The sequence below is a fragment of the Odocoileus virginianus genome, chromosome 10, assembly GCF_023699985.2.
Source record: "Odocoileus virginianus isolate 20LAN1187 ecotype Illinois chromosome 10, Ovbor_1.2, whole genome shotgun sequence".
In the NCBI taxonomy this organism is placed as follows: Eukaryota; Metazoa; Chordata; class Mammalia; order Artiodactyla; family Cervidae; genus Odocoileus; species Odocoileus virginianus.
Window position 1 is genome coordinate 57,903,838 of NC_069683.1, and position 26,191 is coordinate 57,930,028.

A 26,191-nucleotide genomic window follows, 5' to 3' on the forward strand; every position below is an offset into this window, starting at 1 on the left:
TTGCTCATGAGGGAAAGAAAAAAAAAGAGAACAGCTTAATGTGTATAGATTATTCAGTCACGCACCTACAACTCACTAATACAGTATTTTACTAGTGAGTACACACACACACACACACACACACACACACACACACACACACATATACACAAAAGTTATACCAGGTGTGAAACTACTATCCTTAGGAAGACACGGTTGCAAGATTAGTTCCTGACTGGCAGGACTTGAGTTTTGCAAGAGCTCTTACCATTTCCTGATAAAAATCACTCACTGTGCCTCAACTGCTACATAAAAATTTTATTTTTGTCAAACACTTGCTTTTGGTCTAGGAGTCTAGAATTTTGGTTCACCTTAGGCAGAACCTGCCTTTGTAACCATCTCTATTAAAAGCCCTGGGCACTGAATCTTTAAGAAGCTTCCCTGGTAGATAGCATTTCGTATGTGCTGTCACAATTAGTTGCTACAGGAATTACATGGATACGTTCCACTGGAAGAAGATGCTTGGAAACTTGCACCTGGTTTCTCCTGGCCTTTACCAAAGGCACCTTTGTTGCACTTTGCTTTGTACCCTTTACTGTATAATGACAGCCATGAACACAGCTATACGCTAAGTCCTATGAGTCTTCCTAATAATCACCGCACCTGGGAGTGGTCTTAAAGACCACTGACAGGGCTGATGTCAGAAGTGGGATTCATTAAACATGGTGAAAGCATTGTTTGAGAAAAGGAAGGATGACGTGGTAGGATGATGAAACTTTGCTACTTGCATGGCTATCACCCACGATGAATCAGCAGCTGAGTTGCTATCTGCTGAGAGAGGTAAAAGTTACGAAAATGAAATTTGAAAATGACAGCCTAACTCTAAGAGAGTTGGCTCATTCAATTTTCAGTCTGCTTTGGCCATGATGACTGAAGAAAGAAGAGAAAAAGCACAGTACAGGTGATACCTCTGGTTTATGTTCTCACCTCTGAACTGCAGGAGAAAAGGCCCAAAGTTCACAAAGGTAAGCTTTGGCTGGACCAAAATTGTTAAATGCTTGTGTTGGTCTCTCCTCCAAGCATGAGGAATTAGAAGTTATATTAGGTCTCAGGGCTGGAGAAAGCTTTAGTTAACAAAAGGAAAGGAAACTATTTCAGCTGTTTCTTCAGCCTAACTACTGCTGCTTCAGCAACCCCTCCATGCCTCCTACTTTCCAGTCAGGAACTTCCAACAACTGTAATGCTAACATTGTAAATGTTAAATTTATCACTAGGAGTTTGAATAAATATGCAGTAAGAAAAAAGAGACAGGGAAAGTTTAAAAGATGCCTTTGTATTTTGTGGCTATTGCATCTGGAGGTATGAAAAATAAAAATATAAAGTATTATATGCTTGCACTCTCATAAATGCTTAGATGGATCATATCAATCAGGAAAAGTTGCAAAACAAAAAGTTATATGAGACATACCTTCCTTGCTTTTCACTGCTGGTGAGTGGATTAGAAAATTAAACTGTTTGAGTATAAGGAACAGAATAAATAAATCTCCATAATGGATACTATTAGATTGGACAAAAAGTTTCTTCAGTTTTTTAAGTAAAAATAAAAGATGAAATTTTTATTTTTACCAAGAACTTGATTGAATATTGTATTCACTGTTTTGTTTCACTACCTTCTGCCCCTTTTCAGGCAACTTCATAACTCCATCTTCCCAAAGCTTTTTATCTTTTGAGCAAAGAACTGCCGCAGGTGCCTTTTACAGTCTTACAGAGAATTGAAATATTTTCCATTAAGAGAATTTTGTAAAGACCAAAACACGGCATTTCCTGGCAGTCTACCTGTTAGGACATCACATTAACTGCAGAGGGCCAGGGTTCAATCCCTGGTCAGGAAACTAAGATCCCCCAAGCTACGTGGCACAGCAGAAAACAAAACAAAAACAAGAAAATAAATGGACATTCACAGGTGCAATGTCTGATGAATACAGCAGATGAATCAGAACTTTTCAGCCAAGCTGTAACAACTTTTGTTCAGTCATCAAGCATGCCATCTTGCATTATCCTGATGGAAGATTATTAGTTTTCTGTTGACTAATTCTGAATGCTTTTTTTAAAGTGCTGCTTTTTAGTCTCATGGGAGCAATACCTACTGGAATTAAATCATTTGGTTTTCCTGAAGGAGCTCATAATAGAGCTTCCAATCTCACCATATATACAAAATCACCTTCTTGGATGAAGATCTGCCTTTGGTGTGGTTGGTGATGGTTTATTTCTTTTGCCCCAAGATCTCTTCCATTCCACATTATTGTACACTATTTACTTTTCATTGCCCATCACAGTTTGTTTTTAAAAGGGAACATTTTTGTTACATTTAAGTAGAGAATTGTATGTGGAAACAAGGTAGAAAAAAAAAAAGGTTTTTTTTTTTTGCTTAACTTATGTGGAACCCAAATATCAAAGTCATTAACATAAACCAAGCTGGTGCAAATGATTTTCAGTGTTTCATTTGGGTATTCTGAGTATGTCAGCTATCTCTGTCATCATACAGCATGTCTGTTCTCAATTAATGTCTTGATTTGAGTACTATCAACTTCAATGGGCCTACCCAAGCATGGATCATCATCCAGCGAGTAATCTCCAGCACGAAACTTTGCCAGCCACTTCTGACATGTTGGATCAGTCACAGCACCTTCTCAGTATAACACACGAATCTTTTTTAGGGTTTCAGTTGTGTTTTTACATTTCTTGAAATAATAAAGCACAATATGCTGAAAAAGTTGATTTTTTCTTTCTTCTTCAATAATAAAATGGATATACAAAAATTCATCAATTTTGATAAGTGTGTTTTAAAAAGGAGACATAATGACAGCTGTTTCAATACAATCTTAACAAAATTGCTTCAAATGACATTAAAGACAACTAAATAAGCATTACTAGAGTCACCTTATAGAAAAACCAAATGAACTTCTGGCCAAACCAGTATTATTTTTATTTATTGCCATCTCAGAGAAAAGGGAGACAACATGTAAACAAAGGAAATTTCCAAACAGAAATATACCTTTGGAGTTTAAAAAAAAAAAGCAGTTTTTAGTTGCTACTGAGCTCTTGTGAAGTCAGATATCTAATCCTGAAAGGCTGATGATTTTCCAGCGTGATATGAATTATTTTTGAGTGATTAATTTGAACTCTGAGACTGAGAAAATGAAAAGGGATTAGAAAAGTCTTGCTTGTCACTTGGACTTATAACATAACTATCTGCTCTGCCGCATCTTGGCTTGGCCACTGCTGAAGAAAAGTCACTGGCTTTTTCAGAATCCTGAATTCACAAATCCTAACTACGTGGATCTGACTCTGAGCTAAAAACTGACAATAGTCTGATACTGGCTATTTAAACCTCAACACAAGCTGCGCTGAACTAAAACAAGCATATGCTCAGTGAATAGGACTTTGACTTAAGGACTGTAGAAGATTTAAGACACCCTCTCTGAAGCCATAAATTGAAAACATCATGGATTCTTGCTGGACCATCTGAATCACTTGAAGATGCCCATAGGAAAGGGCTCATTCTCTGACAGGGCCATCTCCATCAAGCTGTCAGTTATACAGGCCTAAAGTACATTCCTAACTTATGACTACTGCCAGAAGTTATAAGTTGGGAGAATGCACTCTACTCGCTTGTTACAGCCTGGAGTCACGATTCCCTTTCAGGGAAGTCTCATTGCTATGGACTTGTATCCAGCTTTCTGGATTAGCTGCAGCTTTTAAGAATGAATTAATAACCTGATTTTATTACCCTCACGTTCACCTTACCCTTCCCTTGCACACACACACTTATTAATGCAGCTTCATTATTAAACACAGCTATCTCCAGAAAGGAACTAATCTTTTCCCAGGTGGTACCAGTGGTAAAGAACCCACTTGCCAATGCAGGAGATCTAAGAGACCCGGGTTTGATCCCTGGGTAAGGAAGATCCCCTGGAGAAGGAAATGGCAACCCACTCCGGTATTCTTGCCTAGAGAATCCCATGGACAGAGAAACCTGGCAGGCTTCAGTCACTGAATTGCAAAGAATCTGGACACAACTGAAGTGACTCAGCCAGCATAACACACATACTGCATTAGGAAAATAACCAGGACAAAAAAGATGTAGGAGGTGACATAAACTTATTTTGAAAATTTTTGAATTCATCCAGATTAATCCCAAATCACACATCTTTCTAGTTAAGTTGTATAAAAATGTTTTTTTTTTGTAAAAATGTTTCTGTTCATCCTCCAGGTCTGGGTGATTGGGAGAAAAATGAGTCTTCATTACTGAATGGGACACACAGATTCTACAAGGAAGGAAAAAATAAAACACAGCACCTAGTGAAGTACAGAGAGGAGGACACTGACGTTTGTTTTTCATAAGTATTCTTGAAAGTTTTCCCTTCTTCCTGAAGGAACACCCTGGCAGTTGGCTTCCCACACTGTTGAGTCCTTTCCATTCAAACTGAATGCCACCCTTCAATCACACCTACCAGTGCTCTGAGATAGCAGGAAGCAGCCCCAATTCCAACACCTTTCACAATGAACACCTCTAATCAACATTCACGCTATGAAGCCAATGAGATGGTGTCATGGATAAAGAAACTGACTGGAACTGATTGCCTTCAGGCAGTCCATCTGAAAACAAGTCATGAACTAAATTAAACGGACTAAACTTAGAATGCTAAAGTGAATGGCCCCGTAGGAAGACAAACTGAGGGGCCTGTTAGCTTATACTATCGAGTTGGCCAAAAGATTCATTCCATTTTTTCTGTAAGATGGCTTCAGTAGTGCTTAGTTGTCTTTAACTTCATTTGAAACAATTTGTGACAGCTGTCCTATCAGCACGGATTTTTAAAAAAATTCATCAAAACTGGTGAATTTTCGTGTACCCATCTTAATATTGAAGATGGAAGGAAAAAGCTACATTTTCAGGATACCATGCTTTAACATTTTAAGAAAGTTAAAAACACAACTGAAATGAAAAAAATGACTTGTGCATTATATGGAGAAAGTGCTGTGACTGAACTTGCAGATGTTCAAGCTGGATTTAGAAAAGGCAGAGGAACCAGAGATCAGATTGCCAACATCTGTGAGATCATAGAAAAAGAAAGAGAATTCTGGAAAAACATATACTTTCTGATACACTAAAGCTTTTGACTGTGTGGATCACAACAAACTGTGGAAAATTCTTCAAGGGATGGGAATACCAGACCACCTTACCTGCTTCCTGAGAAATCTGTATGCAGATCAAGGAGCAACAGTTAGAACTGGACATGGGACAATGAACTGGTTCAAAACTGGAAAACGGTACTTCAAGGCTGTATATTGTCACCCTGCTTATTTAATTTATATGCAGAGTACATCATGCAAAATGCTGAGCTGATGAAGCACAAGCTGGAATCAAGACTGCTGGAAGAAAAATCAGTAACCTCAGATATGCAGATGATATCACCCTTATGGCAGAAAGTGAAGAGGAACTAAAGAGCCTCTTGATAAAGAGAAAGAGGAGAGTGAAAAAACCTGGCTTAAAATTCAACATTCAAATAACTAAGATCAGGGCATCTGGTCCCATCACTTCATGGCAAATAGATAGGGAAAAAATGGAAACAGTGACAGGCTTTATTTTCTTGGGCTCCAAAATCACTGCAGATGATGACTGCAGCCATGAAGTTTAATGACGCTTGCTCCTTGAAAGAAAAGCTATGACAAACCTAGAGAGTGTATTAAAAAGCAGAGACACTACTTGGCCAACAAAGGTCCATTGAATCAAAGCTATGGTTTTTTCCAATAGTCATGTATGGTTGTGAGAGCTGGACCATAAAGAAGGCTGCTGAGCACTGAAGATAACTGATGCTTTTGAATTGAGGTGTTGGAGAAGACCCTTGAGAGTCCCTTGGAATGCAAGGAGATCCAACCAGTCCATCCTAATCGAAATCAGTCCTGAATATTCACTGGAAGGGCTGATGCTGAAGCTGAAGCTCCAATACTTTGGCCACCTGATGCGAAGAGCTGACTCATTTGAAAAGACCCTGATGCTGGGAAAGACTAAAGGCAGGAGAAGGAGACGACAGAGGACACAATGGTTGGATGGGATCACTGACTCAATGGACGTGAGTTTGAGCAAGCTCTGAGAGATGGTGAAGGACAGGGAAATTTGGCGTGCTATAGTCCATAGGGTCGCAAAGAGCTGGATATGACTAAGCGACTGAATGACAACAATTTTTACTTTAAAAACTGAGGAAATTTTGGCCAATCCAATATCTAATTTATATCTTGCCTGGAGTACCCAGAAATGCAAAATCTTTCTTTCCAGGGGTGCCATGTGGATCCTCTGAAGCTGTATTTCTTTTCATATGTACCTTGACTATTAAGACACTACTTCAACCCTGAAAAATTTTCAGGTCAAGTTGAACTTTACGGCCATAGTTGTGCTTTGCTTGAATTGATGCCTCAGGCATGTAAAGTGTCCAGGGCTTCCCTGGTGGCTCAGTGATGAAGAATCCACCTGCCAATGCACGAGATGTGGGTTCCATCCCTGGGTACGTAAGATTTCCTGGAGAAAGAAATGGCAACCCACTCCAAAGTTTTTGCCTGAGGGGCAATAGTCCATGGGGTCCCAAAAGAGTCAGACACAACTTAGTGACTAAACAATACAACAAACAACAGAAACTGAGGGAGAAAGACAGCTGTTTTTCTAGGATAGATGTCATGGTTAGGAGGAATTAATTTTAACTAGGTAAATTTATGCCTTTGAAGAAAACAATAGCAAAGATCAATAAAACTAAAACCTTCTTCTTTGAAAAGATACACAAAACTGACAAACCATTAGCCAGCCTCCTCAAGAAAAAAAAGGGAGAAGACTCAAATCAATAAAATTAGAAATGAAACAGGAGATGTTACAACACACAATGCAGAAATAAAAAGGATCATTAAGAGACTATTATGAGCAACTATATACACCAATAAAATAGACAACCTCTTAAAAAAGTATATCCTTCTAAGACTTAATCAAGAAGAAACTGAAAATATGTACAGACCAACTGAAAATAGGTACAGCACTGAAATCAAATCTGTGAGCAAAAAATTTCCCAAAAAGCAAAAGTCCAGGGCTAGATGGCTTCACAGGTGAATTCCATCAAATGTTTAGAGAACAAATAACAACTATCTTTCTAAAACTCTTCCAAAACACTGCAGGGGGAGAAACAGTCCCAAACTCATTCTACAAGGCCACCATCACCTTGATACCAAAACCAGACAAAGATACCTTATACACACACACACACACACACACACACACACACTGATATGAAACATTTCCTGTTCTACTCTCTACCAGTACACGAGCCTTTCCCAAATACAGATTTCTGAGCCCAAGTGAAACAAAGCCAGCTATTTAGAAGCCATCAGCTACTTCCCCCCCTGTGAGCACTAAGGAGCTGGGGAAATGGGAGAGGCAGCCATCCACCACATATGCTATTTCTTACCATAAACAAGGAATTAGTATGTGAACAATAAAGGAAGCAGGACTGGCCCCAAATACCTAGATGCATATGGAAGAAATGATTTCAGCAAGCCCAGACACTTGTATTTTCCCATACATAGAAGATCGCTAAATCTCTTCATGTGATAAATTTAGTTTTCTCTTAATTAACAGTAATCTTTTAATATTCAGATTACATGCCCCTTGCTGCAAACTTATATACAGCCTGGCTCCTCCCGCCTCCTCTGAGTCAACTCTCTTGGGGTCACTTGAGTTGATGTCTCCCACCATCCTAACATTCCCACCAAACAAAACCTAATTCTCAATGGTCAGGTTGCTGGTATTTTTTTTTTTTAGTCTACAACACACACAATATTATGGGCCAGTATCACTGACGTACATATGCAAATATCCTCAACAAAACACTAACAAACAAATCCAATAACACGTTAAAACGATCATACACCATGATCAAGTGGGATTTATCCCAAGCATGCAAAGATTCCTCAATATACATAAATTAATGTGATCTGTTGTTGTTCAGTCTCTCAATCATGTCCAACTCTTTGTGACCAAATGGACTGCAGCATGCCAGGCTTCCCTGTCTTTCACTATCTTCCGGAGTGTCCGGAGTGGACATGAGTGCATGTCCATCAAGTCAGTGATGCCATTAAACCATCTCATCCTCTGTCATCCCCTTTTCCTGCCCTCAATCTTTCCCAGCATCAGGGTTTTTTCCCAATTAGTCAGCTCTTTGCATTAGGAGGCCAATGTATTGGAGCTTCAGCATCAGTCCTTCCAATGAATCTTCATTTAGGAATGACTAGTTTGATCTCCTTGCTGTCCAAGGGACTCCCAAGAGTTTTCTTCCAGCACCACAGTTTGAAAGCATCAATTCTTCCACACTCAGCATTCTTTATGATCCCACTCTCACATTCATACATAACTATAGGAAAAACCATACCTTTGACTATACAGACCTTTGCTGGCAAAGTAATGTCTCTGCTCTTTAATACGCTATCTAAGTTTGTCACAACATTTCTTTCAAGGACCAAGCATCTTTTAATTTTATGGCTAGAGTCACTGTACACAGTGATTTTGGAGCCCAAGAAAATAAAGTCTGGCACTAATTCCATATTTTATCCCATCTATTTGTCATGAAGTGATGGGACCAAATGCCATGATCTTAGTTTTCTGAATGTTGAGTTTTAAGCCAGCTTTTTCACTCTCCTCTTTCATCTTCATCAAGAGGCTCTTTAGTTCCTCTTCACTTTCTGCCATTAGGGTGATGTCGTCTGCATATGTGAGGTTATTGATCTTTTTCCTGGCAGTCTTGATTCCAGTTTGTGATTCATCCAGCCCAACATTTCACATGATGTACTCTACATATAAGTTAAATAATCAGGGTGATAATATACACTGAAGTACTCATTTCCCAATTTTGAACCAGTCCATTGTTCATGTCCAGTTCTAACTGCTGCTTCTTGGCCTGCATACAGGTTTCTCAGGAGGCAGGTTAGGTGGTCTGGTATTCCCATCTCTTCCAGAATTTTTCACAGTCTGTTGTGATCTACACAAGGCTTTAGCATAGTCAATGAAGCAGAGAGTAGATGTTTTTTTGGAATTCCCTTGTTTTTTCTACGATCCAGTGGATGTTGGCAATTTGATCTCTGGTTCCTCTGCCTTTTCTAAATGCAGCTTGAACATTTGCAAGTTCTCAGTTCATGTACTGTTAAAGCCGAGCTTGAAGGATTTTGCACATTACCTTGCTAGCATGTGAAATGAGCGCTAGTATGAGGTAGTCTGAACATTCTTTGGCATTACCTTTCTTTGGGATTGGAATGAAAACTAACCTTTATCAGTCCCACGGCGACTGCTGAGTTTTCCAAATTTGCTGGCATATTGAGTGCAGCACTTTAACAGCATCATCTTTTAGGATTTGAAATAGCTCAGCTGGAATTTCATCACCTCCACTAGCTTTGTTCATAGTAATGCTTCTGAAGCACCACTTGCCTTCACACTCCAGGATGTCTAGCGCTAGGGAAGTGATTACACCATTGTGGTTATCCAGGGCCTTTGTGTATAGTTCTTCTGTGTATTCTTGTCACCTCTTCTTAATTTTTTCTGCTTCTGTTAGGGCCTCACTGTTTCTGTCCTTTACTGTACCCATCTTTGCATGAAATGTTCCCTTGGTATCTCTAATTTTCTTGAAGAGATCAATAGTCTTTCCCATTCTTCCTCTCTTCTTCCCATTGATTTCCTCTATTTCCTTGCATTGTTCACCTAAGAAGGCATCTTATCTCTCCTTGCTATTCTTTGGAACTCTGCATTCATATGGGTGTATCTTTCCTTTTCTCCTTTGCCTTTCTCTTTTCTTCTTTTCTCAGCTATTTGTAAGGCCTCCTCAGACAACCATTTTGCCTTGCTGCATTTCTTTTTCTTGAGGATGGTTTTGATCACTAACTCCTGTACAATGTCACACTCCTATGTCCATAGTTCTTCAGGCATTTATCACATCTAATCCCTTGAATCTATTTGTCACTTCCACTGTATAATCATAAGGGATTTGATTTAGGTCATACCTGAATGGCCTAATGGTTTTCCCTACTTTCAATTTAAGTCTAAATTTTGCAATAAGGAGGTGATGCTCTGAGCCACAGTCAGCTCCAGGTCTTGTTTTTGCTGACTGTATAGAGTTTCTCCATCTTTGGTTACAAAGAATATAATTCATAGGATTCCAGTATTTACCATCTTTGTAGAGGTGTCTCTTGTGTTGTTGGAAGAGGGTGTATACTATGACCAGGGTGTTCTCTTGGCAGAAGTGTTAACCTCTGCCCTGCTTCATTTTGTACTCCATGGCCAAACTTGACTGTTAGTTCAGGTATCTCTTGATGTCCTACTTTTGCATTCCAGCCCCCTGTGATGAAAAGGACATCTTTTTTTGGTGTTACACCACATTAACAAAGTAAAAGATAAAAATCATATGATAATCTCAATAGATGCAGAAAAGGCTTTTGAAAAAATTCAACACCAATTTATGAAGACAACCTCTCTGGAAAATGGGCATAGAAGGAACCTATCAACATAAGAAAGGTCATATATGACAAACCCACAACATTTTTCTTAATGGTGAAAAACTGAAAGCATTTCCTCTAAGATTAGGAACAAGATAACACTCACCACTATTATTTCAACAGTTTTGGAAGTCCTAGCCATGGAAATCAGAGAAGAAAAAGAAATAAAAGGAATCAAGAATGTAAAACAAGTCCTAAAACTCTCACTGTCTGCAGATGACATGATACTATACATAGAAAACCCTAAAGATACCCTCAGAAGATTACTGGAGCTCATCAGTGAATTTAGTAAAGCCACAGGATACAAAATCAATACACAGAAATCCTTTGCATTCCTACACACTAACAGTGAAAAATCAGAAGAGAAATGCAGGGAACAATCCTACTCACCACTGAAACAAAAAGAATAAAATACCTAGGAGTAAACATATCTAAAGACACAAAAGACTGGTATGTAGAAAATTATAGAACACTGATGAGACAAATAAAAGAGGACACAAAGTTGGACTGGATGAATCAATATTGTGAAAATTACTATACTGCCTAAAGCAATCTACAGATTCAGTGCAATCCCTATAAATTACCAATGGCATTTTTTACAGAACTAGAACAAAAAACTTTGCAATTTGTATGGAAATACCAAAGACCCCAAATAGCCAATGCAATCTTGAGAAAGAAAAATGAAACTGGAAGAAATCAACCTTCCTGACTTCAGACTATGCTACAAAGCTGCAATAATCAAGACAGTATGGTACTGGCACAAAGACAGAAATATAGACCAATGGAACAAGATAGAAAGCCCAGAGATAAACCCACACATCTACGGATGCCTTATCTTTGACAAAGAGGGCAATGGAGAAGACAACCATTTCAATAAGCAGTGCTGGGAAAACTGGACAGCTATGCGTGAAAGAATGAAATTAGAACACTTCCTAATACCATACACAAAAATAAACTCAAGACAAATTAAAGACCTAAATGTAGGCCAGAAACTATAAAACTCTTAAGAGGAAAACTTACGCAGAACACTGGATGACATAAATCACAGCAAGATCCTCTTTGACCCAACTCCTAGAGTAAAGAAAATAAAAACAAAAATAAAGAAATGGGACCTAATTAAATTTAAAAGCTTTTGCACAGCAAAGGAAACTTTAAACAAGATGAAAAGACAACCCTCAGAGTGGGAGAAAATAATCAAAAAAGAAGCAACTGTCAAAAGCTTAATCCTCAAAATATACGAGTAGTTCATATAGCCAATATCAGAAAAACAAACAAACAACCTAATCAAAAAAATGGGTGAAAGACCGAAACAGACATTTCTCCAAAGACGACACACAGATAGCCAACAAATACATGAAAAGATACTCAAAATCTCTCATTATTAGAGAAATGCAAATTAAACTACAATGAGGCACCATCTCATACAAGTCAGAACGGCCATCATCAAAAAAATCTACAAAGAGTAAGTGCTGGAGGGGATGTGAAGAAAAGGAAACCCTCTTACACTGTTTGTGGGAATATAAATTGATATAGACACGATGAAAAACAGTATGGAGATTCCTTTAAAAACTAGGAATAAAACCACCACCAAATGACTCAGCCACACCACTCTGGGTATATACCTTGAAAAAACAGTAATTCAAAAAGACACATGTACCCCAACAACATGTACCCACTATTTACATTAGCTAGGAAACAGAAGCAACCTAGATGTCCACTGACAAATGAATGAATAAAGACGTTGTGATTCATAAATACAATGAAATATTAGTTAAGGAAAGTCACTTAGTCAAGTCTGACTCTTTGCGACCCCATGGACTATAGTCCATGGAATTCTGCAGGTCACAATACTGGAGTGGGTAGCCTTTCCCTTCTCCAGGGGATCTTCCCAAACCAGGAATTGAACTGGGCCTCCTGCATTGCAGGTGGATTCTTCACCAGCTGAGCTATCAGGGAAGCCTAGGAACGGTTCAGTGATTGGGAGTACCCCAATAACAGTACTGGGCTTCCCTGGTGGTTCAGAGAGTAAAGAATCTGCCTCCAAGGCAGGAAACACAAGTTGGATCCCTGGGTCAGGAAGATCCCGGGAGAAGGAAATGGCAACCCACTCCAGTATCCTTGCCTGGGAAACCCATGGACAGAGGAGCCTGGTGGGCTACAGTCCACAGCTCACAAAGAGTTGAACTTGACTTAGTGACTAACATTTTCACTTTCAATACCAGTAATTACTTCAAACAGGTAAGCAGTCCAATCTGGAGCCAATATTCCATTTGAATATAGCCACCAAAATTTCCTTTATGTTAGCAAAAAGTTAGAATGAATCGATTACTTACGAAAACAGATCAAACCACTGCTGTTTTGTAACAGATTCCTGGCGTAGAAGCTTCAGAACAATTGGACGCATGAAATCCCATTTGTCTTCAAATTGAAGAGAACCTTTATTCTAAAAAGAAAAAAAAAAGGACAGAATAGTTCAAGGGCAGTTAAATCAGAAGTGTGTTATTTTTATCTCATAAGAGACAACCAGAGAAATTTAAAAGAATCAGATTTCCATAATGGAATCCCTATAACTTAATCCGGTATCAAGGAATCACTGGAAGAACTCACCATAAGAGGAAAGTAAAAAGGTTACAAGAAAGGGTATAGTGATTGATGAATTTGGCCTTCTCCAAAGAGCAGGTCTGGCCTTTGCCCTTGGCTTCTAGTAAGTGGCAACCCTGAGTCCTGGGAACGTTGTGATAAGAGAATCCTTGGGGGCCTTGAGTCATACTGGATAATTTAAACAGTGTGATTTAGGGAGGGGACTGGTAAACCCATATAGTTTTAGGTTGGGAGCTGGTCAATCCAGAAACACCAACAATGAGATTTTGGGGTCATTGTGATTTGGGGTCAACTTGGAGACTGAGATTACCCACATGAGCAATGCCTACATGATGAAGCCTTAATAAAAATTTTGGACACCAAAGTTTAGGTGAGCTTCTCTGGCTGGCAGTACTTATATGCCCTGCATTTAATGAGGGAAGGAGAGAAATGTGACCTGACAACACCAGAGAGGGCAAGGGAAGCTCTGTTTTTGACCCTCCTGGACACCAACCTGTATGTTTCTTCCTTTAGCTGAAAAAAAGGCCCTTAATAAACCATAACCATCAGCAGGGCAATTTTCAGTAAGATCTTACTGAGTATTTTCACAGATTTATGAATATCTCTAACAAATTATTGAGTCTCAGTATTTTGGGAACCTCCCAAATTTGCAGCTAGTGTCATAAGTGAGGGTGGTCTTGTGTTTAGAGACCGTGCCCTAACTCCTCACAAAAAGTACACTGAAAATCCAAATAAACTCTTAAAGTTGAGGAAGGAAAAAAAAAAACCCAGAAAGATACCCATCTCATTTTATAATGCTTACAAAACCTTGATGCCAAACTTGTGAGACAAGAACAAGAAATGGTAACTCTAGACCAATCTAATTTAAAAATAGAGTTGCAAAACTCTTAAAAATATTAGTAAATTAAATAAGTGGCATATCAAGGAAATAATACCTCATAATCATACATGTTTATTCCAATAATGTGAAAGTGGTTCAATATTAAGGGGAAAAAAAAATCAATTCATTATTAAAATGGGGGGACACCCCACATGTGTTAGTAATGAATACTTTTCATTTTCAAGTCAACTATGCCCATATGACGTGGTTTAATCAATAAATTTCAACAAAAATCATTACTTTTCTAATATGGCAGCACCAAACACCCTTATGAATTTCACTATTGATTTTACTATACATTTGTTGAGAATGTTGCTCCCTTGTATCAGATAAGATCCATGCACTGAATGGAATCTTCAAACTCCCTGAAATTATATTTCAGAAGCAGTTTTTAAACACATGGTCTGAAAAGAATCTACACCAGGATCATCTAGAGTGGTGATTACACAAATATTTATAAAAAAACTATTACAGACTTGCTGGATCAGAAATCTCTTGAGTTTAGGATTTACATGTTTAGCAAATTCATGATAAAACTACATAAAAACATTACAAAGCCTATGACCCCAAGAAGATTAACTACTAACATTTAACTTTTGTGAAAGCAAATGATACTACTTCTTACATCAACACAGTTGATCCTAAAAGTAACTGTACTGTCTCACCCCAGGTACCTACTTTTATCGCAAAGTAATCTTCTTATAAAGACCCCTGAGACACTCAAAAATTACTACTGGGATTAGTTTTGCTTCCCTGAACAACTACTTTGTTTTTACCGAATGGATTAAGTGAATCATGTAGGTAACTTTGCTCTTCTTCAGTTCAGTTCAGCTCAGTCGCTCAGTCATGTCCGACCCTCTGTGACCCCATGAATCACAGCACACCAGGCTTCCCTGTCCATCACCAACTCCTGGAGTTTACCCAAACTCATGTCAATCAAGTCGGTGATGCCATCCAGCCATCTCATCCTCTGTCGTCCCCCTTCTCCTCCCACCCCCAATCCCTCCCAGTATCAGGGTCTTTTCAAATGAGTCAACTTTTTGCATGAGGTGACCAAAGTACTAGAGTTTCAGCTTCAGCATCAGTCCTTCCAATGAACACCCAGGACTGATCTTTAGGATGGACTGGTTGGATCTCCTTGCAGTCCAAGGGACTCTCAAGAGTCTTCTCCAACACCACAGTTCAAAAGCATCAATTCTTTGACACTCAGCTTTCTTCACAGTCCAACTCTCATATCCATACATGATGACTGGAAAAACCATAGCCTTGACCAGATGGACCTTTGTTGGCAAAGTAATGGCTCTGCTTTTTAATATGCTGTCTAGGTTGGTCAGAACTTTCCTTCCAAGGAGTAAGCGTCTTTTAATTTCATGGCTGAAGTCACCATCTGCAGTGATTATGGAGACCAAAAAAATGAAGTCTGACACTGTTTCCACTGTCTCCCCATCTATTTCCCATGAGGTGATGAGACCAGATGCCATGATCTTAGTTTTCTGAATGTTAAGTTTTAAGCCAACTTTTTCACTCTCCTCTTTCACTTTCATCAAGAGGCTTTTTAGTTCCTCTTCACTCTCTGCCATAAGGGTGGTGTCATCTGCATATCTGAGGTTATTGATATTTCTCCCGGCAATCTTGATTCCAACGTGTGCTTCTTCCAGCCCAGCGTTTCTCATGATGTACTCTGCATAGAAGTTAAATAAGCAGAGTGACAATATACAGCCTTGACGTATTCCTTTTCCTGTTTGGAACCAGTCTGTTGGTCCATGTCCAGTTCTAACTGTTGCTTCCTGACCTGCATTTGGGTTTCTCAAGAGGCAGGTCAGGTGGTCTGGTATTCCCATCTCTTGAAGAATTTTCCACAGTTTATTGTGATCCACACAGTCAAAGGCTTTGGCATAGTCAATAAAGCAGAAATAGATGTTTTTCTGGAACTCTCTTGCTTTTTTGATGATCCAGAGGATGTTGGCAATTTGATCTCTGGTTCCTCTGCCTTTTCTAAAACCACCTTGAACATCTGGAAGTTCACAGTTCACATATTGCTGAAGCCTGGCTTGGAGAATTTTGAGCATTACTTTACTAGCGTGTGAGATGAGTGCAATTATGTGGTAGTTTGAGCATTCTTTGGGATTGCCTTTCTTTGGGATTGGAATGAAAACTGACCTTTCCCAGTCCTGTGGCCACTGCTGAGTTTTCCAAATTTGCTGGCATATTGAGTGCAGCACTTTCACAGCATCATCTTTCAGGATTTGAAATAGCTCAACTGGAATTCCATCACCTCCACTAGTTTTGTTCGTAGAGATGCTTCCTAAGGCCCACTTGACTTCACATTCAAGGATGTCTGGCTCTAGGTGAGTAATCACACCATCATGATTATCTGGGTCGTGAATATCTTTTTTGTATAGTTCTTCTGTGTATTTTTGCCACCTCTTCTTAATATCTTCTGCTTCTGTTAGGTCCATACTATTTCTGTCCTTTATTGTGCTCATCTTTGCATGACATGTTCCCTTGGTATCTCTAATTTCCTTAAAGAGATCTCTAGTCTTTCCCATTCTGTTGTTTTCCTCTATTTCTTTGCATTGATCACTGAGGAAGGCTTTCTTATCTCTCCTTGCTATTCTTTGGAACTCTGCATTCAAATGGGAATATCTTTCCTTTTCTCCTTTGCTTTTCGCTTCTCTTCTTTTCACAGCTACTTGTAAGGCTTCCTCAGACAGTCATTTTGCTTTTTTGCATTTCTTTTCCATGGGGATCATCTTGCTCCCTGTCTCCTGTACAATGTCACAAACCTCTGTCAGTAGTTCGTCAGGCACTCTGTCTATCAGATCTAGTCCCCTGAATCTATTTGTCACTTCCACTGTATAAATAAGGGATTTGATTTAGGTCATACCTGAATGGTCTAGTGGTTTTCCCTACTTTCTTTAATTTAAGTCTGAATTTGGCAATAAGGAGTTCATGATCTGAGCCACAGTCAGCTCCCAGTCTTGTTTTTGCTGAGTGTATAGAGCTTCTCCAACTTTGGCTGCAAAGAATATAATCAATCTGATTTCGGTGTTGACCATCTGGTGATGTCCAGATGGCTCTTCTTAGTACTGGGTAATGAGAAATTCAGTCAGATTTGTGATTCTATGGTATATACTTTGTGTACCAATCTTATGGCTTGCTTCATTTTTTCTGTTATTAGTTTCCTATAACCATTTTCTTCATTTACTCTTCCCTCTGAGGGAAGGGTGGGCAAATAAACAAATATGGAAGAACCACAGAAAGGACATGTAAATCTTTGACTATGATGTGAAGACTCATTATACCCTAAAGAGAGTATTTTATAATGTCAACTAAGTCTATTTTCATAGGCAATTCTGGCAACTTATAAAATAAAACACAGTACAAATCCTGCAATTAAACATCAAAAAGGTACAGAAGACTAAACAGGTATCTGAGATAAACACTGGTTAGGCTCTGAAATCTATCAGCTATCACAAAATGACAGGAAAATCTATCAGTAAAAAGACAGGAAACAGTCTCCCATTTGATGAAACATACAAGATTAACTACAGAAACATTTTCCTCTAATACTCAGTTAAAGGAGGAATTAAATAATTGAATTTTCCTATCAAGCTTTTATAGTAGATTACAAAAATGATGCTCAAGTAGTTCTTTGACCTATTCTCTGTCAAACGGAAGAGCACATCATTAAATCACAGTTAAGAATCAGACACCAAACCTACTATCTATGAAAGATATTAATAAACAAAGACATCTTCAAACTATGAACTCTGATTTATGAATGTTTCCAATGGCTACCTAAAGGCTGCCTCACCTTTACTGATGTGCCACAAGTCTCTTCTGCTTTAGTTTTTTCATTACACTCAGAATAGCTACTAAGTTTAGGATTCTCTCACCCACTGGCTCTTTTTTACCAACAGGATTTCAACATTTGCCAAAACCCAGTTCCTCTATCCTTCATTTCTTACAACACAACTAATTCCCTCAGAGGCACTCTTCTTCTCAAACACACAGATGGGTCATGGAGAAGCCAATGGGGGATAACTAGAAGAATTTTTCAGGCAGAGAAAGCAACCATTGCAAGGATCCCACAGTAGAAGCAGGTCTGATATATTCAAGGTAGAGAAAAGTAAGGACAGAGGAGAGAGTGGATGAAGTCAGAGAAGCAACACACAGCTGGATCTTACAGGGTCTGGAAGGCCATTGTAAAAAGTTTGGCTTCTACTATAAGTGAGATGGGGAACCATTAAAGATTCTGAGCAAGAAGTGACACAAATTGATTTATATTTTTAAATCTTCTGATTGCTATGTTGAGAATACATTATAAGGGGCAAGGATTACAGCTGTGTGTAGGAGGCAAGGTTAGAAATCTCAGTGATACAGACCAGGGTGGCAGCAGTGGAGGTGGGGAGTAGCAGTTAGATCTGTATCTGTTTTAAAGGTAGTGCTAACAAGATTTCCTGACTGCAAATATCTGAGATGAGAAAGAAAGAAAGCATGACTAAGGTTTTTGTCTGATAAATTTGTATATTGGGACCCACAAAATGGGAGGCCACTCTATTGGCCCAGACCACATCAAAAATCTAAACCTAAATCAGCCTGCACATATGGTAAACATCACAGTCAAGAAAATATAATGCCAATCACAATCCTTCAACTCAGCTTTATCTAGCTAAACTTATCTAAAAAAAATAGCACCAGTTAACCTCAAAACGAAATCCCTGACCTCCTAGTCAATCATGACTTGTTTCTGTACTACCTCTTCTAACATTATATAAAACTTGCTCCTCCATAAAAATTCTTCAGGAAGAGTACTCCACTGCTTGTTAGGAACTCTACTATTCTAATCCACTGACTATTTTCCTTTGACTGAGGACATCAAACTCTTTACTAAACTATTTTAGTTTTGTGATTTGACATGTCCAAGAAGTATGGCATTGCCATCAACTGAAATGGAAAAGACTGCAGATATAACAGGCTTAAGAAGGAAAGCTCAGGAGTTCAGCTTCAAACAGTTTCATTTGACATGTCTATCAAACAGTCTTTCGAAGATGCTGACTAGGCAGCTCAATAAGTAAATCTAGAATTTAAAAGAAAGATCAAACCAGCAAATAAAAATTTGAAACGAAGGTTTTTAACATTTGCTACTGGATGAGATCACAAAGGGAATAAATATAAAGAACCAGGCCTGAGTCCTTACATACCTAATATTAAGAGCTGGGGAGAAGAGTAAGAGCTAGGAAAGGAAAAAGAAAGCAACAAGAGAGGTGGCAAGTAAATAAAGAGGATGGTACTCTGTAAACCGACTTTCTGTTGTTCAGTCACTAAGCTGTGTCTGACTGTTTGCAATCCCATGGACTGCAGCATGCCAGGCTTCTCTGTCCTCTACTATCTCCCCGAGTTTGCTCAAATTCATGTCCATTGAGTCAGTGATGCTATATAACCATCTCATCCTCTGCCACACCCTTCACCTTTTGCCCTCAATCTTTCCCAGCATCATGGTCTTTTCCAATGAGTCGGCTCTTTGCAGCAGGTGGCCAAAGTACTGGAGCTTGAGCTTCAGCAACAGCCCTTCCAATGAATATTCAGGGCTGGTTTTCTTTAGGATTGACAGTTTTGATCTTGCAGTCCAAGGAACTCTGAAGACTTTTCCAGCACCACAGTTTGAAAGATGGGGGAGGTGCCAAAGGTTTGACAGGAAAGACATGAAATAGACATCTAGGAAAGTGGAAGAATAAATGACTATGAAAGTGTAGTGTGATTGGGCTCTATTATAGTTTGTGGTTACGAATTTAAAGTGCAAGTAGCAGGTGTAGATCTTTTACTCCTGCGACATTCAACTGCATAGAGGCTGGCACTGAAAGGTGAAGAGATGGATTGAACCAGGGTGTGGTTTTCCCCAGTGAAACAAGAGAGGAGCTAAGGAGTCAAAGTGTATTTCAGGGAGTGATTATAATGACTGAATAAAAAACTCAGGCTGGGAAGGTAAGGGGAAGAGAAAGGACAACAAGATGATGAAAGACAGAGACCTGTGCTTCCAACCAGGATGCAATAACAAGTCTGGGATGCCAGACTTCCCCTCCGGCCTAAACAACTGGAAAGCCAAAGCGCAGTACAGGACAGTATTTCCTGAAAAGGTACACAAATGGGGCTGAGCCCTACAAATGCCCAAGCATGCTACCTATGAGTAGAGTTTTCAGGACTGAGCATAATCAGAGGGAACCCAAATAGCCTGGTGGTTTCACTAAGATTAGGAGACAGAGTCCAGAGTTCGGGGAGGCCAAAGTGATGAAAATGTGTGGCACAGAGTATCAGAAAAAAGAACTGAACAGACAGGGGGCTCTGGAGCTATGTAGAGGAGTCCCTTCAAGCCTCTGACTGTTAAACATTGACCTACACATGTGAGTGAGAAAACTACTGGAGTCTGGGGAGACAACTGTTTGAAAGAAACAGAACAACCGCCAGAGTCCACACAGGCCTAGCAACAGGTAACATTTCCACCAGCCAGAGTGGAAACACTCCTTAACGCGTGAGGTATCCAGTAGTCTTCAGAAAAGTACTGCATCTATAATGATACCAATGTACCCCTACCTTCAGTGTTGTTCAGACCCACTCTAATAAGACTCATCAATAAAAGCAAGCTTCAGAAAGATCAAACTGATTTCAAGTAACTTAACTATGTCACAGCCAAATCTAAAAATATTCAAAGGAAATTTTAAAACTCCAGGTCCTATAACATAAAACTCACAATGTCTGGAATCCAATCAAAAATAATTAAGCAGGTCAATGTTACGTGGCAGCCTGGAAGGGAGGGGAGTATGGGGGATGGGCACATGTACACGCACGGCTGAGTCCCTTTGCTGCTGTCACTGTCACATCATCATTAACTGGCTTTGCATGGACTGCAGCCCACCAGGCTCCTCTGTCCATGGGATTGTCCAGGCAAGAACACTGGAGTGGGTTGCCATTTCCTCCTCCAGGGGATCTTCCCAACTCAGGAACTGAACATGCATCTCCTGTTTCTCCTGCACTGGCAGGTGATTCTTTACCACTGAACCACCTACTCTGATATAAAAAAAAAAAAAGTTTAAAAAAAATTATCAAGCAGACAAAGAAGCAGGGAAATAGAAACCCATGATCAGGAGAAAAACCAAACCACAGAACCTGATCCTGAAATGGCATGGATGACAGTTTTAGTAGACACTGATGCTAAATACATGTACTCGACACATTTACAATAAGATAGTAGATAGAAAGCAAGAACATCACAGAAACAAAAGATGTTTTCAAACAAGTATCATGGAGAATAAATTAGGAATCTGGGATTAACATATACACACTTACTATAAATAAAACAGATACCAACAAGGACCTACTTTATAGTACAAGAAATTATACTGAATATTTTGTAACCTATAAGGGAAAAGAATCTGAAAAAGAATATATATGTGTGTGTGTGTGTGTATAACTGAATCACCTGTAACTAAAGCAACATGGCAAATCAACTATACTTCAATAAATAAATAAAATTAAAAATGAAAAGAATATCAGTGAGCAGTGAGACAACCTCAAATGACCTCACCTACATATAACCAGAATCTTGGGGTACAGAGAATATTCGAAGAAATAAAGGGCAAAATGTTTCCTAATTTGGTGAAAACTATAAACCCACAGACTTAAGACATTAAACGATAAGGTAGAATCAGTGAGTTGGAGACTGTAGTAGAGCTGAATTATCAGAATAGGAGCACTAGACTGAGTTAGAAAAACCGTATGGTGCTTGAAACTGGAATGAAAAAAATTTCCCTGGTGGTCCAGTAGCCAAGACCCCATACTCCCAGTTGCAGGGGCCCAGGCTTGATCCCTGCTCAGGGATCTAGCTCCTGCATGCCACAACTAAGACCTCGCACAACCAAATAAATAAAAAAATGAATATAAGGCATGTGGCTATACAAGCCAATAAATCTTATATTTGTGATAAATGTGATACAAACGAGCATTTCCTTTTACCTTCAAATGGTTTCCTTTACATTTCCATGGGTAGCTCAAACATTTAGTTCAGTTCAGTTGCTCAGTCGTGTCTGATTCGTTGCGACCCCATGAACCAGAGTATGCCAGGCCTCCCTGTCCATCATCAACTCCCGGAGTTTGCCCAAACTCATGTCCATTGAGTCAGTGATGCCATCTAACCATCTCATCCTCTGTAGTCCCCTTTTCTTCCTGCCTTCAATCTTTCCCAAATCAGAGTCTTTTCAAATGAGTCAGTTCTTCCCATCAGGCCAAAATACTGGAGTTTCAGCTTCAACATCAGTCCTTCCAATGAATATTCAGGACTGATTTTCTTTAGGATGGACTGGTTGGATCTCCTTGCAGTCCAAGGGACTCTCAAGAGTCTTCTCCAACACCACAGTTCAAAAGCATCAATTCTTCTGCACTTAGCTTTCTTTATAGTCCAACTCTCACATCCATACATGACTACTGGAAAAACCATAGCCTTGACTAGACGGACCTTGTTGACAAAAGTAATGTCTCTGCTTTTTAATATGCTGTCTAGGTTGGTCATAACTTTCCTTCCAAGAAGTAAGCGCCTTTTAATTTCATGGGTACAATCACCATCTGCAGTGACTATGGAGCCCAAAAAAATAAAGTCAGCCACTGTTTCCCCATCTATCTAAGATCTATGGGAAAAAATATGAGTTCAGCCATTTTTACCCTCTATCATTTAACTTCAATATAGATCACTCCCATCACTGTGATCATTTTACTTTAAATATCTGATTGCTAATCATGTGCTGGATTCTGAATACTTACAAATATTAATTCATTTAATTTTTACAACTACCCTATGTGTTAGGTGACATTTAGAGGTGAGAAAACTATACACTGTAACCTGAGATTGGGTTAGATCACTTCCCTCAGGTTACAAGCACCAAGTGCAGAGCAAGGAGTCAAGTCCAAGCAGTTTAGTTCTGTCACATTCTTAAACACTCCCTGGATCCTTCCTGGAAGAGGACTGGTGGGACTTCTAAACTATGGGCCAGATTCAACCCTTAGCTTCATCTCATCAGGCTTATAAATTGAAGGAGAAAAAAAAAAATCTATGATTATAAAAATTCAGTGGCAATTATCTAGAAGTCACAAGGTGAAAACATCAATACATAAAAGACATATTTCTCTTTAAACCTGGTGGGGAAGTAGGACACTATTTTCCAAAAAGTTAAGTTTTTTTTTCCACTGAAATGAAAAATTTCACATTATGCTTCCCTTTAAAACTTTTACATTTCTTTTGACCCATAAATGGGGAGTCAAAAAAGAAAAAGAAAAAAAGGCTTTTAGGTTTCTTTTAGAGGCAAAAAAAAATTTTTACACAAATTCTGATGATATCTGTATTTTTAAAACCCAAACAACTAAGTTTAAGGAGGAAAAGATAACTACTAATGAAAGAGTTTGAACTTATTGGGGTTCTTTATCATTTATTATTACACTTAATTCATTCAACAAACATCTGAGTGCCTACTGTACATGAAGAATTATGCTAGTCACTGGGACACATAAATGAAAGGTTCTCAAGTAATTCACTTTCTAGTACAGTGTCTCTGACTTTAATGAATGGCTGGTGGGATCACTCATCACTTAAGAAATGGCAGGAGAATAACGCATTTGAGCTGGAAGGTTTGTAAGTGGCAATGCATTTTGGATGTTGTCCAATAAAAGCAAATACTGAAGTTATAACTCTTCATATTCTTTTTTCCTGTGTTCTCCCTTCTTTATTTTATATAAGATAAAAGCTTATCTACTACTGAACTGCTTTTTACTTAAGATCTCTCCCTGAGGGCTGAGGGGGGAAAAAATCAGTGTAAAGTTTCTCACAAACAATTAGAAGACAGAGAATAAAAACACTAAAACAAAGATGAAAAGAAAAACAAGTGAGCAAAGGTTCAGCTCCCTTTCCCAGCTCTAATCAGTACACAGAATCAGGATCTCTTAACACAGCATGTTGGCTGTCCAGACTCACACTAAATACATTCAGCTTTACCTGAAAAATACTGCCTAGTAGAATAATCAGTTCTAAAACAGACTGATGATGAAGTTCCACAATCTCATATTTATAGCCCTGTTGGTTGTTTCAAACAAACACGCATTAGAAAATAAATTACAGAAAAAATAAAATTTTGTAATGCCCTGGAGTGGGTGGAGGTGTTACAGGTCAGAAATGAAAGATGCTTTATAGATCTCTCTAGAATATATCATCGCTTTAAAAATCTGCACACCTCCTACTGAAATTCACAACTGCTTTTTCAAGCAATGAGTTGAACTACAATACCATGTTATTTAATCCCAACAAAGAGTAGATATGTAACTGCTTGTGCACAAATATAAAATTTGTATCATACTAAGAACCATCACCTCATGGGAAATAGATGGGGAGACAGTGGAAACAGTGTCAGACTTTATTTTTTTGGGCTCCAAAATCAGTGCAGATGGTGACTGCAGCCATGAAATTAAAAGACGCTTACTCCTTGGGAGGAAAGTTATGACCAACCTGGATAGCATATTAAAAAGCAGAGACATTACTTTGCCAACAAAGGTCCACCTGGTCAAGGCTATGGTTTTTCCAGTGGTCATGAATGGATGGGAGTTGGACTGTGAAGAACGCTGAGCACCGGGAGAAGGCGAGGGTGGGATGTTTCGAGAGAACAGCATCGAAACGTATATTATCTAGGGTGAAAGAGATCACCAGCCCAGGTTGGATGCATGAGACAAGTGCTCGGGCCTGGTGCACTGGGAAGACCCAGAGGGATCAGGTGGAGAGGGAGGTGGGAGGTGGAATCAGGATGGGGAATACATGTAAATCCATGGCTGATTCATGTCAATGTATGACAAAAACCACTACAATATTGTAAAGTAATTAGCCTCCAACTAATAAATGGAAAAAAATAAATAAAATATCAAAGATTAAGAATTAAAAAGTAAAAAAATAAAAAAAGAAAGCTGAGCACCGAAAAATTGATGCTTTTGAACTGTGGTGTTGGAGAAGACTCTTGAGAGTCCCTTGGACTGCAAGGAGATCCAACCAGTCCATCCTCAAGGAGATCAGTCCTGCATGTTCATTGGAAGGACTGACGCTGAAGCTGAAACTCCAGTACTTTGGCCAACTCATGCGAAGAGTTGATTCATTGGAAAAGACCCTGATGCTGGGAGGGATTGGGGGCAGAAGGAGAAGGGGACGACAGAGGATGAGATGGCTGGATGGCATTACCGACTTGATGGACATGAGTTTGAGTAAACTCCGGGAGTTGGTGATGGACAGGGAGGCCTGGCATGCTGCGATTCATGGGGTCACAAAGAGTAGGACACGACTGAGCGACTGAACTGAACTGAAGAAGTAGGAGTGCTTCAGTAAACAAGAAAAACAGAAAACCCCACTGGTTTGCAAAATGTTTTAAAAGTAACAGAGTCATTTTTAAAAAAAATTTAGTTGGCTATGCCAGGTTTTCAGTTGCGGCACACAGGATCTTCCATCTTTGTTGTGGCGTTCAGGTTCCTTAGTTGTGGCATGCGAACTCTTAGCTGCAGCATATGGGATTGAGTTCCCTAACCAGGGACTGAATTCAAGCCCCCTGTACTGGGAGCACAGTCTTAGTCACTGGATAACCAGGAAAGTCCCAACAGAGTCATTTTTAAATTACTCACTTACTTTCCAATAAAATAATACAAACATTGACCTATCAGTTTGCCCTGAAAATGTACAAAAATTCCTATACAACATATAAAACAAAACATACATACCCCCACCAAATTGTGCAAACAATTTTACAACAGTATTTTATAGTGATGTCAAGTGTTGCATATTTAGAAGGAAACAAAGAATGTAATTATTATTGCTATAGGTCTTCTTGCTACATCTTCATGGATGACAAAAATATAAGAAAAGTTAAGGAGAAGCTGTAAGCAAGACAAGAAATTATAACATTCACACAACTGATAGCAATTATTTTTTGTCACCCGTATTCTTTCACACCTGTAACATTTTTACCACAATACAAGGAGCTTAGTTGTTTAATGTTTTTATTTGTTCCCTCTTTGAAGTTCCTAGTTTAGAATTCCTTGGTGGTCCAATGGTTAGGACTCGATGCTTCCACTGTAAAA

The 26,191-nt window shown here is 39.0% G+C and overlaps 1 protein-coding gene across 2 annotated transcripts in view; it reads right to left on the bottom strand.

Annotated features, from left to right (window-relative positions):
* CUL5 (cullin 5) overlaps positions 1-26,191 on the bottom strand; it is a 130,681-nt gene that overhangs the window by 95,335 nt on the left and 9,155 nt on the right. Inside the window, exon 2 of one of the 2 annotated variants that reach the window (XM_020891364.2) lies at positions 12,891-13,000. In XM_020891364.2, coding sequence (XP_020747023.1) covers positions 12,891-13,000 — 110 coding nt within the window. Of the gene's footprint in view, positions 1-12,890; positions 13,001-26,191 lie in introns of those variants that run through there. The other variant, XM_070473644.1, reaches the window with a different exon arrangement.